The sequence below is a fragment of the Macaca fascicularis genome, chromosome 16 (genome assembly GCF_037993035.2).
Source record: "Macaca fascicularis isolate 582-1 chromosome 16, T2T-MFA8v1.1".
NCBI classification, from domain to species: domain Eukaryota; kingdom Metazoa; phylum Chordata; class Mammalia; order Primates; family Cercopithecidae; genus Macaca; species Macaca fascicularis.
Window position 1 is genome coordinate 60,261,652 of NC_088390.1, and position 18,050 is coordinate 60,279,701.

The 18,050-nt window shown below is 52.5% G+C and overlaps 2 protein-coding genes across 13 annotated transcripts in view; one reads left to right on the forward strand and one right to left on the reverse strand.

Moving 5' to 3' along the window:
* Nucleotides 1-9,453: 9,453 nt before the first annotated feature.
* Nucleotides 9,454-16,118, forward strand: LOC102134643 (transcription factor CP2-like protein 1). 8 transcript variants are annotated; one of them, XR_012425780.1, is made up of 8 exons: nt 9,454-9,597; nt 10,111-10,231; nt 10,366-10,439; nt 12,196-12,327; nt 12,894-13,004; nt 13,451-13,548; nt 13,775-13,829; nt 14,570-15,315. XR_012425780.1 is itself a non-coding variant. In XM_074019494.1 (8 exons), the coding sequence occupies exons 1-4, from the start codon at nt 9,515-9,517 to the stop codon at nt 12,244-12,246; spliced, it is 360 nt and encodes a 119-aa protein (XP_073875595.1). In that variant the 5' UTR covers nt 9,454-9,514; the 3' UTR covers nt 12,247-12,327; nt 12,894-13,004; nt 13,451-13,548; nt 13,775-13,829; nt 15,436-16,118. The 8 variants fall into 8 exon arrangements, 7 of the variants coding, with proteins under 7 accessions (XP_073875595.1, XP_045231948.2, XP_073875594.1 ...); XM_074019494.1 differs by lacking the exon at nt 14,570-15,315 and adding an exon at nt 15,436-16,118 and having other exon boundaries at nt 10,080-10,231; XM_045376013.3 differs by having other exon boundaries at nt 10,080-10,231.
* FBXL20 (F-box and leucine rich repeat protein 20) overlaps nt 10,966-18,050 on the reverse strand; it is a 172,991-nt gene continuing 165,906 nt past the window's right edge. For all 5 annotated transcript variants that reach the window (XM_074019489.1, XM_074019488.1, XM_065531467.2 and 2 more), the window contains one exon: nt 10,966-11,545. In XM_074019489.1, the coding sequence (XP_073875590.1) occupies nt 11,402-11,545 (144 nt within the window). In that variant the 3' untranslated portion in view covers nt 10,966-11,401. The remainder of the gene's footprint in view (nt 11,546-18,050) is intronic.

Sequence of the window (18,050 nt, forward strand, 5' to 3'; positions counted from 1 at the left end):
ACAGGTTTCACCATGTTGGCCAGGCTGGTCTGGAACTCCTGACCTCAGGTGATCCACCTGCCTCGCCCTCCCAAAGTGCTGGGATTACAGGCGTGAGCCACCGCGTCAGGCCTACAGCCTTGGTTTCTTCATCTGAAAAACAGTAGTTGTGCCTACCCCACTGCTAGAATGAATGAGATGATAGTACAGAGTGGCACTTAGCCCAGACAAGACAGGAAGACAAGACAGGAAAGTTTTATTAAAAAAAAAAAAAAAGTTTTTATTTTGGTAGAGATGGGATCTCACTTTGTTGGCCCAGCCTCATTTTGCACTCCTGACCTCAAGCCATCTTCCTGCCTTGGCCTCCCTGATAAAGTCCTGGGATTACAGACAGGCACATGTCACCACGTCTAGTCAAGGAAAGTCTATTATTTTTCTTTCCCTCTTTTCTTCTGGGAAATTTGTCCCTTCCCGTGCTTTCTCTGAGGCAGACAGAAGAAAACTGCTTCCTTCTCTCACTCTCCTTGGCCATTTGGAGCCTGGTGTTCTGTGGGGGAACCAACGCAGAAGTGGTGATTCCTGGACAAAGAGATGTTAACTAGATACAGAGAAGAATTCCCAGGGGAACCTGTAGTGCTGGCAACCGAGGAAGCCAGGGCAGTTGGAGGACTGCGGGGCCCATCTAGTCTGGACATCAGAAGGCTGAGGTGGGGCGAGCATGGCGGAGGCAGGGGGCTGGATGCCATGACCTTTGGATGTCCTTCCTGGCCTGCTGCCTTTGTGTTTCAGAGCGGTGTCTCCTGAACTAAGTCTGAGTCATTGCTCTTAGTCCTGACAACTCCCACTGCAGCAGATCAGAGACGAGGCAGAAGCAGCCTCTCCTGGGAAGGAAGGAGCACTGCCCCATCTCAGATTCGGAGGGCAGAAGTGAGGGGCAGGCAGAATGAGGGCCAGGTGCTGCTGGGGGAGGAATGGCAGCCACACTCTGGGAGGGCTCTCTCAGAAGTGGCAATAGAACTACTAGGGTGCGTCTTGTTGGGAAAGTGGGCAGCGGACTCTTGGGAGCCCTGGGACAGGGATGACTTCAAATCTGCATGCAGCACAATGTCTAGCACATGAAAAGAGACCAGTCCTCAGCCCAGCTCTGCCTTTTGCTTCCTGTTTTGTGACCTTGGGCAGAGAGCTATCTCTAAAGGCACTTGAGTTTCCTTCTTGTCAGACTGGCAGAATTGGTTAGATTACTTTGAAATGAGGAGTTGGATTAAAATGAGGGCAATAATGATGTATCTCTTAGCACTCTTGAGGATTAAATGAGTTAATATACGTAAAGAGATGGACAGGCTGGGCGCGGTGGCTCATGCCTGTAATCCCAGCACTTTGGGAGGCCAAGGCGGGTGGATCACCTGAGGTCAGGAGTTCGAGACCAGCCTGGCCAATACGGCAAAACCCTGTCTCTACTAAAAATACAAAAATTAGCCAGATGGGGTGGTGGGCGCCTGTAATCCCAGCTACTTGAGAGGCTGAGGCAGGAGAATTGCTTGAACTTGGGAGGTGGAGGTTGCAGTGAGCCGAGATTGCGCCACTGCACTCCAACCTGGGCAACGAGAGTGAAATTCAATCTCAAAACATAAAAAGTAAAAAAATAAAGAGATGGACAGAATAAGTGCACAGTAAATGGATATTATTTTATTCATTTATTTATTTTGAGACAAGGTCTTACACTGCTGCCCAGGCTGGAGTGCAGTAGCGCAATCATGGCTCACTGCAGCCTCTACCTCCCTGGCTCAAGTGATCCTTCCACCTCAGCCTCCCAAGTAACTGGATCTACAGGCATGTTCCACTGAACTCAGCCTGTTAATTCTTATGTTATTATTAGTTACTATTAATTACTACTAATTATTGTTAATAGTAATATTATTATTGGGGATTTTTAGCCTTGGACTTGTGAGTGAGCTTCAGGGAGTTCATGAACGCCTTGAAGCTGTGTAAAATTACGGAGGATAATAAACATTTTCTGGGGAGAGTTGAGCTTTCAGCTGCTCTTCAGGGCATCTGAGATCCCCAAAAGATTAAGAGCCACTGGCCTATATTACCCCCAGGGACCCTCCTCTCTGAGTGGCTGAGAGTCTCTGATGTGAGGAATTGCTTCTCCTCCCATGGTGATGATCCTTGCATCAACACCTCCAGTCCAAGCCCTTTGCATTTGTGGCCTGTGCCTCATGGGTCACCCAGGACGGAAAACATGAGTGAGTGGCCTTTCCTTGCAGCTTTAGAATCTGGATGCCCAGTGTGGAGGCGCCCAACGTGGTTGGGAGCTGAGTCTGGGTTCCTGTCTCCCAGCTGGGGAAGGGAAGGGGGTCCAAGCCCAGCAGGGCCAGGGATGCAGAGACCACAGTGAGAGGCCTGGCCTTGCCCCAGTGTCCCCTGCCTCCCCCCACCAGCCCACCTGGGGGCCCGAGAGGCAGATACCACTCTAATGAGCTAAGGCTCATGGCAGGCAGCGGTAATTATGATTTTATGGAAATACAGAAGGCTCTTACGCAAGTGCCTGACATACTTCCCGGCTGTGGCATCTGGGACAGCCAGGTCCCCAGGGGCTGCAGAAGGCCCCCCCCACACCCCCTGCTGCCTCCAGTCCCTGGAGCTTGGGACACTGGCATGGAGCCACCCTCCCACTGCCCGTGGCACTGTCCCTAGCGGGCCCTGGGTGAGCTGTTCCCGCGCTCTGTGCCCCAGGACTCCTGGAGGGAACAACATGGGCTCTGTGTATGCAATCCCTCACGCCCTCCCTCCTGCCGCCCCCTCTCCCCACCACAAAGCCAGGATCTCTGGGAGAGCTGTTCTTATGCGAGGGGATAATGAGGTTATAGCTGTTTCCTTTTCCTCAATGAAGAAAACCCCTCTCCAGGATCACGTCCTCTTCTGTTTCTTTTCTTCCTGAGGCTGGAGACACCGGGCTGACAGCAGCCATGGTGGGGTAGGGGTGGGGCGTCCTAGCCCTTGGCTGCCCCTCCCCAGCCCTGTGCCAGTTTGTCTACACTGAGCCCCCACCCCTGTGCTTCCAACAGTGTCCTGAAGCCACTGCTCCTGTCCTCTAGTCTAGTCCCCCTACCCACCCACAAAGCATCTGTTACCAAGGTAACAGCAAGAGCATTACTTTGGGGTAAGCAAAGGGGTGGAGCCCTGCGGAGGAGGGAATGGTTGAGGGTTAGAATTTTGGAGAGATGAGCACTGTGGACCTCTGAATTCTTCAGGGAGGATCGTTTGCTGGAGAGGAGGCCCTGCGCAGGCTGGGGAAGGGCTGTGGCCGAGAGCGTATGGAAAGGAGGGAGGATGAAATCTGGTCGCAGCTAGATGGGGTGTTAGTGGTGAGGGTGCCCATGCCTTACTGTGTGGGACAAGCGTGAGTGTGGTGATGCCCAGGAGACTTCGAGGCAGAGAGGATGAGCCTGCCTTTAACTCCTCCCTCGGGGTTAACGCCTGGGGAGAGATCCTGTGGCGGGGGAGTCTAGACCCAGCTGAAGCAGCCTGGTGACCTGTGGCTGGCCTGGGCCCACACTGCCCCCTGCAGACTGCACAGAAAGCAGCAATGGGGCAGCCCAGGGGTTCAGGCCGGGCCTTCAAGTGTCTGCATTGGAGAACATCTAAACCATGAGGTCCTACCAAGTGCATGGAATGGTCCTGGGCACCGGGGGCACCTAGTACCTGCATTCGAGGCCCTTCTGTAGGTTCTGACCCAGAGAGGGGTAATACAGAAGGCCACATCAAGCTGAGCTAACGGGGGCCATCGAGTGGACTGGAAGGCAGAGGGGACCAGAATATCCTAGGCAGAGGGAACAGCCTAGGCAAAGGCATGGAGGTGTGAAACAGAACAGCCGGTTCCGGAGCTACTGGAAAGCCCAGAGAGAGAGGTGGTGAGTGCCAAAGGCAGGAAAAAGTGAACGAACGGCCTTGAATGCTGGATCAGGAAGCTGATTTTCTCTGCACAAAGGGGCTTCTCAAACCCACTCACTGGAGCCCTGCAGAGCAATTCAGAGATACCATGGGTGGCGGGGCGGGGAGGGGGTAGCAGGCAAAGTGGTTCACTCCAAGCTTGAGAGGGATTTAAAGACATGGCTCTATTTTAAACATTGGTGCAAGCCTTGCATTTGACTCCAAGAATATCTGTGTTAGTTTTCCTACCAAAAATACGATTTTTAGCACTAACCATTGTGTGCCATGGATAGCCTGGAATATGACCCATAGTTACCCAGGGACGCCACAGCCCAGCTTGAGGATGGCACTGAAGGTAACAGGTGGCCATGGAGTGTTCTCCAAAGAGGAGAAATTGGGTCATTCCTGTGTCTTAGGGAAGTCTCGCTGGCTCCTGGGCAGCATACTAGACACAGAGGACCAAGCAGTGGACTCCTAGTATCCTTCTGGTGATCAAGGCTTCACAATGAAAATAGACAGGAAGAGTCACCTCCCCTGGCCCAATATTTGTTTTTAAAAGGCTGGGCATGGGGGCTTATGCCTGTAGCACTTTGGGAGGCCGAAGTAGGAGGATCACTTGAGACCAGGAGTTTGAGACTAGACTGGGCAACATAGTGAGACCCCATCTGTACAAAAAAATTTTGTAGGGCCGGGTGCGGTGGCTCACACCTGTAATCCTATCACTTTGGGAGGCCAAGGCTGGTGGATCACGAGGTCAGGAGTTCGAGACCAGCCTGGCCAACATGGTGAAATCCCGTCTCTACTAAAAATATAAAAAATTAGCCTGGAGTGGTGGCACGTGCCTGTAATCCTAGCTACTCAGGAGGCTGAGGAAGGAGAATCGTTTGAACTCGGGAAGTGGAGGTTGCAGTGAGCCGAAATCACGTCACTATACTCCAGCCTGGGTGACAGAGTGAGACTCCGTCTCAAAAAAAAAAAAAAAAAAAAAAAATTATAATTAGCCAGGCATGGTGGCTCCAGCATATAGTCTCAGCTACTTGGGAGTCTGAGGTAGGAGGATTGCTTGAGTGAGGGAGGTTGAGGCTTCTGTGAGCCATGATCACACCATTACACTCCAACCTAGGAGACAAAGTGAGACCCTGCGTCAAAGAAAAATAAATAAAAACCCACACATATGTATCCTGAAGAGTCGGGCATAGAGTAGTGATTGAGAGCAGGGACAAGCCGGGCGTGGTGGCTTACACCTGTAATCCCAGCACTTTGGGAGGCCGAGGCAGGCAGATCACGAGGTCAGGAGATCAAGACCATCCTGGCTAACACAGTGAAACCCCATCTCTACTAAAAATACAAAAAATTAGCTAGGCATGGTGGCGGGTGCCTGTAGTCCCAGCTACTTGGGAGGCTGAGGCAGGAGAATGGCGTGAACACGGGAGGCAGATGTTGCAGTGAGCCGAGATCGCGCCACTGCACTCCAGCCTGGGCAACAGAGAGAGATGCCATCTCAAAAAAAAAAAAAAAAAAAAAAAATGCAGAGACTGTGACTGAGATGCCCTGGGTTCAAATCCTAGCTCTGTTTCCTCCTAGCTGTGTGAGCCTGGGTTAGCTACCTAACCTCTCTGAGTCTCAGTTTTCCCATCTATAGAATGGGGATCAGTAATAGAGTAACAGAAAAAAAAATAGTATATACTACGTAAGAAAGTTTGAAAAGCACTCTGAAGTGACACTGAGCACTGAAGAACAGCCTACTAAAGAAACAGACCCGGCCTGGCACAGTGGCTCACACCTGTAATCCCAGCACGTTGGGAGGCTGAGGCAGGCAGATCACCTGAGGACAGGAGTTTGAGACCAGCCTGACCAACATGGTGAAACCCCATCTCTACTAAAAATACAAAAATTAGCTGACCATGGTGGCAGGTGCCTATAATCCCAGCTACTGGGGAGCCTGAGGCAGGAGAATTGCTTGAACCTGAGATCATGCTACTGCACTCCAGCCTGTGCAATAGAGTGAGACTTCGTCTCAAAAAAAAAAAAAAAAAAAAAAAGAAACAGGCCTTTGGCTGGGTATAGCGGCTCATGCCTGTAATCCCAGCACCTGCACTTTGGGAGGCCAAGGCAGGTGGATCACCTAAGGTCAGGAGTTCAAGACCAGCCTGACCAACATAGTGAATACCTGTCTCTACTAAAAATACAAAAATTATCCAGGCGTGGTGGCAGGCGCCTGTATTCCCAGCTACTCAGGAAGCTGAGGCATGAGAATTGCTTGAACCCAGAAGGTGGAGGGTGCAGTGAGCTGAGACCACGCCACTGCACTCTAGCCTGGGCAACAGAGCAAACTCTGTCTCAAAAACAAACAAATAAAAAAGAAACAGACCCTCTATACTTAGAAGTTTTATACAAATAGACCTATATCATTAAGTGTTAAATAAATAAAACTTTGATATATTAGGCCCTTGGGAAAACAATGGAGAAAAGGGGAATATTTATTGAGGGCTCAATTAGTGTCTCTACTTCTGGGGTAAAAGCTCTCATCATCCCCCTTATGCAGTTGCAACAAGAGGCTCAGACAGGTTAAGTCACTTGCCCAAGGCCACACTGCTGTGTCTGAACTCTCAGAGTCCATCTCAAGAAACATGCTCTGGTTGGGTGCGGTGGCTCATGCCTCTAATCCCAGCACTTTGGGAGGCCAAGGCGGGCAGATCACCTGAGGTTAGGAGTTCAGGACCAGCCTGGCCAACATGGTGAAACCCTGTACCTACTAAAATTACAAAACTTAGCTGGGCTTCGTCCATGCGCCTGTAATCCCAGCTACTCCGGAGACTGAGGCACAAGAATCACTTGAACCCGGGAGGTGGAGGTTGTTGTGAGCTGAGATCACGCCACTGCACTCCAGCTTGGGTGACAGAGTGAGACTTGGTCTCAAAAAAAAAAAAAAAAAGAAGAAGAAGGAGGAGGAGGAAGAGAAGGAGAAGAAAAAAAGAAGAAGAGGAAGAGGAAGAAAAGAAAAGAGGCCGGGCGCGGTGGCTCAAGCCTGTAATCCTAGCACTTTGGGAGGCCGAGACGGGCGGATCACGAGGTCAGGAGATCGAGACCATCCTGGCTAACACGGTGAAACCCCGTCTCTACTAAAAATACAAGAAAATTAGCAGGGCGAGGTGGCAGGCGCCTGTAGTCCCAGCTACTCGGGAGGCTGAGGCAGGAGAATGGCGTGAACCCGGGGGGGCGGAGCTTGCAGTGAGCCGAGATTGCGCCACTGCACTCCAGCCTGGGGCACAGAGCAAGACTCCGTCTCAAAAAAAAAAAAAAGAAAAAAAGAAAAGAAAAGAAACGTGCTCTTAACTGCAACACTAGTGTACATTTCTTAGTCCCTTCCCTCTGGGAGCTTTCACTCTGGTGGGAAGAAAGACATTAAACAAAGTACACAAACCTTCACTGCACGTTGGATAATTACCATGAAGGACCTTGGTAGAGCATTGCAAAGCCCAGAGACAGACAGGGAGAATGTGAGCGTCAGCTGCAGGGGCTGTGGGAAGGGCTAAGAAGCAGGCACAAGTCTGAAATGTGAGCAGAGAGTCTTCGCCAGGAGAGACTTAGGGTGGTGCTAGAGAGGACCTCAGGTAGAAAAGACTGAGGGTTTGAGCCAGCCCTACGCACAGTCTAACTCCAGAGGGCGCTATTCAGGGCAGATGGTGCCCTGTAAACTGTGTACCCAGAGGTGCCAGGGACATTTAACTGGGACTAGGGACCCCTTAACCTCACTTCTGGGGTGGAGACATTTGTGTACACAGAGGCAGAGACCACACAGTGATTGCCATATGGTATTGTCAGCTGTGTGTGTGTGTGTGTGTGTGTGTGTGTGTGTGTGTGTGTGTGTCCTGTAAGTGAAAAACATCCTACGTGCTCCAATCTACTCCTTTCGTCATAATTTTGCCTGGAACTCAGGGCCCCGCCCTTTTGACCAGCTGCATGTGGGGAGCGTGGGGTGTCTGAGCTCTGGATAGGGCAGGATTCTATCCACCCAGATATCCTGAGAGACAGCCTGGCATATGGTAGGCACTCAAGAAGGGTTTGTTGAATGAATGAACGAATAGACAGCTTCCTCTCCCAGCCCGTCCTTTCTTTGAAGGAGGGGCAAACTTCAGTCTCCAGCTCTCCAGGTTGGCATGTTGCCTGGGAATAGGAAACAAAACAGAATGTTTTGGTTGGAGTAGAAAAAGGCCCCACCCTGCTCAGACAGGCACGACTCCCCGCAGGCCAGCATCAAGCCACACAGGGACCCCTCCTACTCTCCTCTCCCCCTCTTCCTGGGATCCTGCTCTGCCCTCCCCAAGGGCTTGAGGGTGCCTCCCAGCCTGGAATCCAACTCGGGGCGTGGGGTAGGTCCCCACAGCCTTGGGGATAATGTATGGAGGGGACCTGAGGGCCTCCGGCTGCTTCTTTGGCCCCAGTGGCAGGAATGCCTCCATCGCCCCCTGCTCCCCCGTCCTCCCCACTTGGATTCCATCCAGTCTCCTGGGGGGAGAAAGCCCGTGGGACCAAGCACCAGGTGCCTGGAGATGCAGGTGGCAGAGCAGGGGACGGGGCGTCTGTTTGGCTCTGCTGCCCCCTAGGCAGGCCCCCTAGTATCTGGGAGCCTGGGTTGCTAGAGTCCCATGAGTCAGCCACATTTTTGTACCCCATCTCTGCTCTCTGCCCTAGTTCTGTTTATACCAAACACAGTAGTAGGAGGTGGGCAGGGGACTGGGACTGTCTGTGTACAGTGACAACAGGTGGCCAGTGTGGGGAAAGAGGCCTGCCCCCAGGCTGGCTGTATTTGTCCATAAACATGGCCTGCTCTAAGCCCCAGGGCAAGGAAGGGGCAACAGGACCAGCCCACTGGAGCTCCTGGGTTGCCCTAATGGGGAGCCCTCCTGGGCACACCTCCCTCTCCTGGAAGTGCCGCCCCTGGAGTGTTTCCACAACAAGCTGGGCTGTGTTCTGTAAACTCCAGTCCCCTAGCGAGGTAGCCCCCAGCTGAAGGACTGGTGTCCTGCCACCAGTGCACGTGTGTGTGCGTGTGTGTGTGTTTGTGTGTGTGTTGTCAGGTAGAGGAGGGAGGGAGGGCAGTGGGCATCAGAGGCCCTTTTGCAGGTCCCTGTAGGCTGTGTGTCTGCCTGTCCTGTCCCCTAGAGTGGACAGGCTTCTCCTGTGGGGTCAGGGGAGGGGCTTATCCCAGGGGTCTCCAGGACTCTGTGTGGCTTATGGATCTGGGGCCAGTCTTGAGGCCTGAGGGTGCCCCTCATTGCCCCTGGGCCTCTTGGGGACCAGTAGAGGACTGGACATCCATCCTTCTGACTTTGTTTTGCTGTACCCTCCCCTTCAAGTTAATGATTGCTGGGGAGCCCTCAGGACCCAGATCTTGATTCCCCCCAACCTGGGTTGCCCCCACAGGTCTGGAGTGTGTGAGAGCCCTGGGTGCTCAGCCAATAAGAGGCCCAGGCCCCACCCCACCCTTTTGCGGGTGTGCTTCTGTGTATAAAGGTGGAGGCCCCAGGTGGGGGGCCCAGTGTGTGCAGCCCAATCCCATACTGAGCTGTTTCACAGCCGGCCCTGCTCCCTCTCCAAGATGCTGTTTTGGCACAACCAGCCGGAGCACTTAAGGCCCAGTCCTGGGGATCTATACCCTGGGCCCCCCAGCAGCCTGCTCAGGTAAGGGCTGGATCCCCCCAGGTCCCCAGGAAGGTGCTGGTCTGAAGTTGGGGCGGACCTCATCCACTTCAAGCTGAGGGGAGTGGGGCTCCCATTCCTGGGCTCCTCTGGAGATGGAGAAGTGGCCAAATGTACCTGGAGTTCAGTGTGTCCTGGGACATCTCAAAAACACCCTGATCTCACTTAGGACATTTTTATTGGGAATTTACTCAGTATCAGGCAAACTTCGAGGTTGCAAAGATAAGTAATTGATGGCAGCTGTTAAGTAGAACAGCCACAAATCTAGGATCAGCCCCTTCAGGGAGGCTTCCTGGAGGCCCGAGGAGCTGAACGGGGTCCCTTCGGCCCTGGCTGCAGCTCGGGGGCCTGCTACAGGAAACTATGGGTTCCCCAGAGGGGAGGTCTGGCATAGGGAGTCAAAGACCCTTAGAAAAGGGGATGGACAGGGCAGAAAGCTGGCAGAGCCCTCCTCTCCCTGGCAGGGAACTCCTGCCCTTGCCCTACTTGAAGCAGGAGAAGCTGTCCAACATCCCTGGAGCGGAGCTGTCCTGCCCCATGTTCCAGTACATGCTCTGTGCAGCCACCTCACCAGCCGTGAAGCTGCAGGAGAAGACCCTCACCTACCTGAACCAGGGTATGCTAGGCCTGGGCTAGGGGAGGAGCTAGTGGGCCATGAGCTCCGGAAGCTGGGCCCAGGGTGAGCTGGAGGTGGTAGGTGCCACTCTGCCCCTCAGAGTGGGGCTCACGCATCCCCTTAATCCCTCCCAGGTCAGTCCTATGAGGTCCAGATGCTCTGCAACTCCAAGCTGTGTGATGCCACCCAGTGCCCCCAGCTGCTGAAGGTGGGTACACTCCTCTCCAGAAGTGGCAAAGGCTGGGTATGACTGTTTCTCTGGGCAAGAAGCCAATGTCATCACAGTGATGTCACCGTCACGGAGAACCCTCTCACGTCGACAGCTCAGTGGTGGGGGCAAGAGTTGAAGAAACAGGCACAGAGAAGTTAAGTGTTTTCTCGAGGACACAGAGCCAGCAAGTAGCAGAACTGAGATTTAGAAACATTTATATAGTGTAGGCTGGCCGCAGTGGCTCACGCCTGTAATTTCAGCACCTTGGGAGGCTGAGGCGGGTGGATCACCTGAGGTCAGGAGTTCAAGACCAGCCTGGGCAACATGGTGAAACCCCATCTCTACTAAAAATACAAAAATTACCTGGGCATGGTGGCATACACCTGTAATCCCAGGTACTCGGGATCCTGAGGCATGAGAATGGCTTGAACCCAGGAAGCGGAGGGTGCAGTGAGCCAAGATCGCACCACTACACTCCAGCCTAAGCAACAGACTCTGTCTCAAATAATAATAATAATAAAAATAATAATAAAATCGGAAATATATTTACACAGTGTTATTCACACACATGACCTTTTCTCAAAAAATTACCTATTTAGCCCCCATTCTATGCCAGAAAATGTTCCATGAGCTAAGGATTCATCAGTAATGAGACAGATGTGGTTCTCTTCCTTGGGAGGCTTGCATTCTACTAAGGCAAACAAATAATTACACATGTTCTATGACATGACCAACAGTGACATGTTGCAAAGAAATGGGTGGCATGCCTAGGGTGGGAAGGCATTAACTCCCCCTTTTTACAGATGAGGCTCAGGATCTCTAGATTACTTCTCTGGTTCACAGTTGTGAGTGGCAGATGGGCATTTGAACACGGATTGGTGATTCTAAGTCCTAATGCCTGCTGGGGTAGGAAGGGAGGTGTGGGAAGGTTGGCCTACAGGCGTGTGAAGACTGGGTCCTCAATGCCGGCGTCCTCTGACTGTGCGCCACGCCCTCCTGTGGCTGCAGAGTGTGGTGCAGGTGGCGTTCGACGACCCGCACCTGCAGTACACGGAGCAGCAGCAGCTGGTTGGGTGGAGGTGAAGCCGACCCTGGGACCGCATCTGTAAAAATACAAAATTAGCTGGGTGTGGTGGTACATGCCTGTAATCCCAGCTACTCGGGAGGCTGAGGCAGGAGAATTGCTTGAAGGCAGGAGGTGGAGGTTGCTGTGAGCTGAGATCACGCCATTGCACTCCAGCCCAGGCAACAAAAGCAAAAACTCTGTCTCAAAAAAAAAAAAAAAAAAAAAAAAAGAATGGAAGCTTGGCCAGGAGCTATAGTTCATGACAGCAATCCCAGAAGTTTGGGAGGCTGAGGCAGGCAGGGGATCACTTGAGGTCATGAGTTCAAGACCAGCCTGGCCAACATGATGAAACTCCCATCTCTACTAAAGATACAAAAATTAGCCGGGCATGGTGGCATGCACTTGTATTCCCAGTTATTCCGGAGGCTGAGGCAGGAGAATCACTTGAATCTGCGAGGTGGAGGTTGCAGTGAGCCAAGATCATACCACTGCACTCCAGCCTGGGCGACAGAGCAAGACCCCATCTCAAAAAATAAATAAAAATAGAATGGACACTGGTTGGGGATGGAAAGTTGCTGTAGTAGTATGTGGCTGACAGGTGGCAGGTGGGTAACAGGTTTTCGATGGACTCCTTTGCATGTGGGTGGATCTGGAGTCGCTGTTTTCTCTGTTTCTTCTCCATCTCAGTTCGCACCTCAGAAGAAAAGTGGAGAGAAAGGCGTCCCTTTCCGCCTCTAGATCGACACCTTCAGGCACAGTGACAAGGGGCTGCCGCTGGACCACCTGCACTCGGCTGGCTGCCTCATCAAGGTGTTTAAGGTACAGGCAGCAGTGGGGCCTGCTTTCCTCCCTCGCAGGGCTGTCACCTGGCCTCGCCGGCTGGGTGGGTTCTAGCCCCACATTGCTGTGGATCCTCAACCCGCTGTGCTCCATCTCTTGGACTGTTTCCTTTTCTGTACACAGAGGGATGGGGCTTGGTCTCTATCTCACAGCCAATCCAACAGAGCCACTGAAGAGAGGCAGGCAGGTAAAGAAAGAACCTTTGGGCCGGGAGCGGTGGCTCATGCCTGTAACCCCAGCACTTTGGGGGACTGAGGTAGGCAGATCACAAGGTCAAGAGGTCGAGACAAGCCTGGCCAACACGGTGAAACCCCGTCTCTACTAAAAATACAAAAATTAGCCGGGCGTGGTGGCATGAGCCTGTAGTCCCAGCTACTCGGGAGGCTGAGGCAGGAGAATTGCTTGAACCCAGGAGGCAGAGGTTGTGGTGAGCTGAGACTGCGCCACTGCACTGCAGCCTGCACAACAGAGCGAGACTCTTCTCAAAAAAAAAAAAAAAAAAAAAAAAACCGGAGCCTGAGGCTTTCCTCATCATCCTCCTGCAGCCCAAAAGAGTGGACCGGAAACTGAAAATGGACTGCAAGAAGATGGAAAAACACTCCCTGCATGAGAGGGACAAGTATCAGACCACCTGCGAGAGCACTGTCTTCTTGGAGGTGCGTGTGTTGGGGCGAGAGCAGGAGGGGAGAGTTGGAGAAAAGATCCTCATGGTACAGATGGGGAAATGGAGGCCTCCAGGGCTCTGACTGCTGCAAGCCCATCACAGCTCCCCGGGGACTCCACCACTTCCTGCAAAGGACACTCTCCGCCCTGTCTGTGGTTGTTGAAGCTTCCAGGAGCTGACGCCCTCCAGGCTACCTGTCCTACGCGGGCCATCACCACCTCCTTCCTTGTGTGCTCCCTCTGCCTGGCCCCCTCCTCCTACTGCCGCTCCTCCTGGCCAGCTCCTCCAGGGCCCTTCTTCATTGCCCCATCCCCGCTGGCTCATTAATTTCTTCCTTCCTGTGGAAACTCAGTCCACTTGTCAGGCCCCTGGTCAGCTCTTAATATACAGGTGGAGAGAAGGGAGCAATGACCAGCATTGCTCTGTGTTTGCCCGCAGTGTTCCCCATGGCCGGAGTTCCCTGCAAGGCCCTGGCCACCTCTCAGCTTTCTGGCTCTGACCTCCCCCGACTCCTGCAGCCTCCTGTCCCCAGAAAGGTGAGGCAGGATGAGCACCTCCTGTCAGCCCTTTGGGGTGAGAGTGAAGAAAAGAGCTCCCAGCCCAGGCATAGAGCAAAGGGCAGGGCTGAGGATTGGTGGGGAATGTGTGGGGTGAGGACAAGAGCAAGCTGTGTCCCAGGGCAGGCCTGGAGGAAGGGTGTTGGTGGAGGGAGACTGGCCAAAATGCTCTGCAGAGTCCTTGAACCTTTGCTCCTCCTCACAGGCTCTGTTCCTCACCGCCATTTGCTCTGGACACCTTGGGGTGTAGCCCAGTTGAGGTGAGTCTCCCTCTTCCCACTCCCCACTGTCCCAAAGCCTTCTCCGCAGCTTCATCTCACACTCCAGAATGGGGTGCCTTGCCCCCTGGTGGCCAGATGTGGTATGGCCACAGATTGCAACTTACCTGATAGGACTGGGCAGGAAGAGCCTCCCTTCTCAGACTTGGGACCTCCCAAGGGAGGGGCTGTTTCCCTTTCTTGTTCTGTCCCTGGGTCCTGGTATTACCTAGACCATCCATTTGATACCTCAGGATCTGAACCATAGAGCCTCCATCTCAGAGACACAGCAGTGGTTGCATCAGCACCGGTTCTCCAGCTACTGCTGGATGCTGGCCAGCTTCACTGGTGAGGCTAGTGTCTGGCAGAAGCCAGACGTGTAGGGGACTGAGAGTGGGTGGGACACACACGCAGGAAGCCTGTCTCTGTCTTGGCTTGTTGTGAGCCCTTCAACTAACCTTTATTGGGGACTAAGAGTTGCCCAGCATTGTGCTAGGCTCCCGTCTCACAAATTATCCCATATAATTTATACACTATCCCTTAAGGACAGTGCCCAGAGAGGTTAAATAACTTGCTCAAGGATGCACAGCTAACAACTGGCAGAACTGGGATTTAAATCCAAGTCTGACTCCCATGTCTGAGCACACTAGGGCTATCTGTAGACTAATAATAGCCTATGTCCCTTGCTTCCCACCCTTGATCCCAGGCCTCTTTCCTCAGTCTGGCCCTGTCTCACTCTACAGGCCCGGATCTGCTGAAGCTTACACACCAGGAGGACCTTATTCAAATCTGCAGGGCTGCAGATGGGATCCGCTTTTTCAATACTCTTAGAGCCAGATGCTGGGCACTGCCAACTAGGGTCCCCTTCCCACTGTAGTGGCCCTTACTAACTTAGCTAGCAGGTATGTTTCACACATTTTTTTAAAAAAAATATGGAGTTTCACTGTTGTTGCCCAGGCTGGAATGCAATGGTGCAATCTTGGCTCACTGCAACTTCTGCCTTGGGTTCAAGTGATTATCCTGACTCAGCCTCACGAGTAGCTGGGATTACAGGCATCTGCCACCGTGCCCAGCCAACTTTTCATATTTTTAGTAGAGATGGTGTTTCACCAGGTTGGTCAGGCTGGTCTTGAACTCCCGACCTCAGGTGATCCACCTGCCTTGGCCTCCCAAAGTGCTGGGATTACAGGAGTGAGCCACCGTGCCTGGCTCATACAATGTTTAAGCCAGAAGTCACCTTAAAGACCACTTAGTCCCACTCCCTCTTTTTACAGAAGAAACTCAGGCCCAAGAAGGACAGTGACCAGTCTGAGGTCACAACCCAAGTCTGGCAGGGCTGGGTTGAAAGGCTAGGCTCCTGTGACCTCTTCCTTCTGTGGCCATCCCACCTGTATCATTCCATTTCTGGGGATAGAGATGTTTGTGGGGTTCCCCTCCCTGGTTTTTCTACCCCTAGTGTCCAGCATTCATTAAATACTTAAGAACTGCTTAGTGACCTCCCTCCCTTGAGACCTGGGAGGAGGCTGGGATCTCTCCTAGGACGGGAGTTAGAAGTGGGAGCTGTTAGTTCAGGTATAAGGCTGATACATAGACTGTTTTCCTGACCCAGGTCCATCCGTCACCGACTGACTTTGTATGTGGCTCAGGAGGCCTCTAGGCAAGAGAACGAGGTTCCTAAGAACCCTGACTCAGGTGAGGTTCTGGCCTCTCTCTCCAGAAGATAGGAAATTCAGGTGTAGCTGCATGAAACCTCTCGCTAGAAGAGGAATGGTGATACCCCACCATTCCTGGGACCCAGGATGCCCTTCTTGGCATTTCCCTATCTTCCATGACTGGATTAGTCCATCTCCTTCCACAATGTCTCTTTGGATTTATTCTACCATGTTGTATTCCTCCACCCCACCTGATTGTCACTCCATTAGCATATGGGATTAGAACATCATCTTATTATGTACTTGGGTCCCAGTCATTAATATGTGGGTGTCCTATCTCTTTAAACTGGGGGTTCCCCTTAGACACCTCCCAAAAGGTGAGGCATAAGAGGTGAAGTAGACTTTTTTCCTTTTTTTTTTTGAGATGGAGTCTCACTCTGTTGCCCAGGCTGGAGTGCAGTGGTGCGATCTCAGCTTACTGCAACTTCTGCTGCCCAGGTTCAAGAGATTCTCCTGCCTCAGCCTCCCAAGCAGTTGGGATTACAGGCGCCTGCCACCATGCCCGGCTAATTTTTGTAGTTTTTAGTAGAGATGGGGTTTCACCATCCTGGCCAGGCTGGTCTTGAACTCCTGACCTCAGGTGATCCACCCGCCTCGGCCTCCCAAAGTGCTGGGATTATAGGCGTGAGCCACCACGCCCAGCCGACTTTTCCTTCTTTACTTCTCCTCCCCCACCCCATGGCCATCTTCCTGGCACCCCTGGTTTCCCGTGGGCATACCTCTGGACCCCCTTCCCCCGCTGACCCCTGCCCCTGTGTTGCTCATGCCCCAAGACTTTTATCAAGAGATCTCTCTGGATGAACTCAGTGCTGTAGAGCTGAAGGGGAAACTGGCTGAGCTCCTGGCCCTCCCAGCCAATCAGATCCATCGCCTTTTCCACCGGGGCCCTGGGGGCATCTTCATTCTCAGTGACCATTTCCTGTTGCAAGTCCCCATGGAGGCCTTGCTAACACTTCTGCCTGATTCAGCTTTCTTTCCCATGGCATGGCTTGTTCTCTTTGGCTCTAATAACAAAATTGCCTTTGTGCCCACTTCACTCTTACAGGTGGTCCAGAATTTTAAGGACAAATCATACTTTGTGGCTGTGGTGAAAAAAGGTAGGGATTTTAGAGGCAGAGGAGTGGGCCTGGCTGGCCCTATAAAGGGTGGTAGGAGTGTGCTGAGCATATATTCTGTCTCCTAAATGAGACTAAAATGCTCTTTGGGGGCCAGGTGCGGTGGCTCACGCCTGTAATCCCAGCACTTTGGGAGGTTGAGGCAGGTGGATCACTTGAGGACAGGAGTTCAAAACCAGCCTGGCCAACGTGGCAAAACCCTGTCTCTACAAAAAATACAAAAAACTAGCCGGGCGTGCTGGCATGTGCCCATGGTCCCAGCTACTTGGGAGGCTGAGGCAGGAGAATCGCTTGAACCCAGGAGGCATAGGTTGCGGTGAGCCGACATCGCCCCACTGCACTCCAGCCTGGGTGACGGTGCAAGTCTGTCTCAAATGTCTCAAAAAAAAAAAAAAAGCAAAAAGCCTCTTTGAAGGGTAATAAGGGGATGTGTCCCAATTAACTAGCAAACATCTGTGAATGCCAGCTTTGTGTCAAGGGGAGAGGGATTTGTATAGCTAAAAGACATTTATTGCTTAGGAAAAATGTGACTGAATAAATGTATCCCCATGAAATAAAAAATGCTCGTTTCTGTTGTCAGGGAGTTGATTAGAGGGGAAGTCCCCACTTTTCTCCACCTTCCCCCCTCATGATACAAGGCAGAAGGGCAGGTGCTTATTGGACATCACCTGGCATAGGCACCTCTGCTTGGCATCTGGTTATTCAGATGTTTGCATTCCACCCCTCCACGTGCCAGAGCTGGTCAGCTTGGCATATGTACACAAGGGGGTAGGAAGAGGTAGATGTGAAGTGGGGTTTTAAGACACATGTGGTCGGGTGCCGTGGCTCACGCCTGTAACCCCAGCACTTTGGGAGGCCGAGGCCGGTGGATCACGAGGTCAGGAGTTCAAGATCAGCCCGGCCAACATGGTGAAACCCTGTCTCTACTAAAAATACAAAAATTAGCCCGGCGTGGTGGAGGGCACTTGTAATCCCAGCTCCTCGGGAGGCTGAGGCAGGAGAATCGCTGGAACCAGGGAGGCGGAGGTTGCACTGAACCGAGATCTCATTACTGCACTTCAGCCTGGGCGACAAGAGCGAAACTCCGCCTCAAAAAGAAACAATACAAAAACACTGGGGTGTGCCAGGTGCATTGTAGGCTGCTTGGAGGTTTGAGGACCTGACTCGTCCCACTGGTGCCTTTTTACTGCTTTCAGTGCAGAATCCAGATGGCTACTACTTGGTTCTGATTTAGGCCCAGGGGAACTCCACTGCTCAAGAGACTGATGGCTCTGCTTCACCAGAAGCCTTGTTAATACGCTTGGCTGACTCAACAGGTTCCAGGTGAGCCAAACTATCTTGCATCTTACCCCTAGGGAGGAGGCAAGTAGCCTCCAGCTTCACTTTTCTTTTTCTTT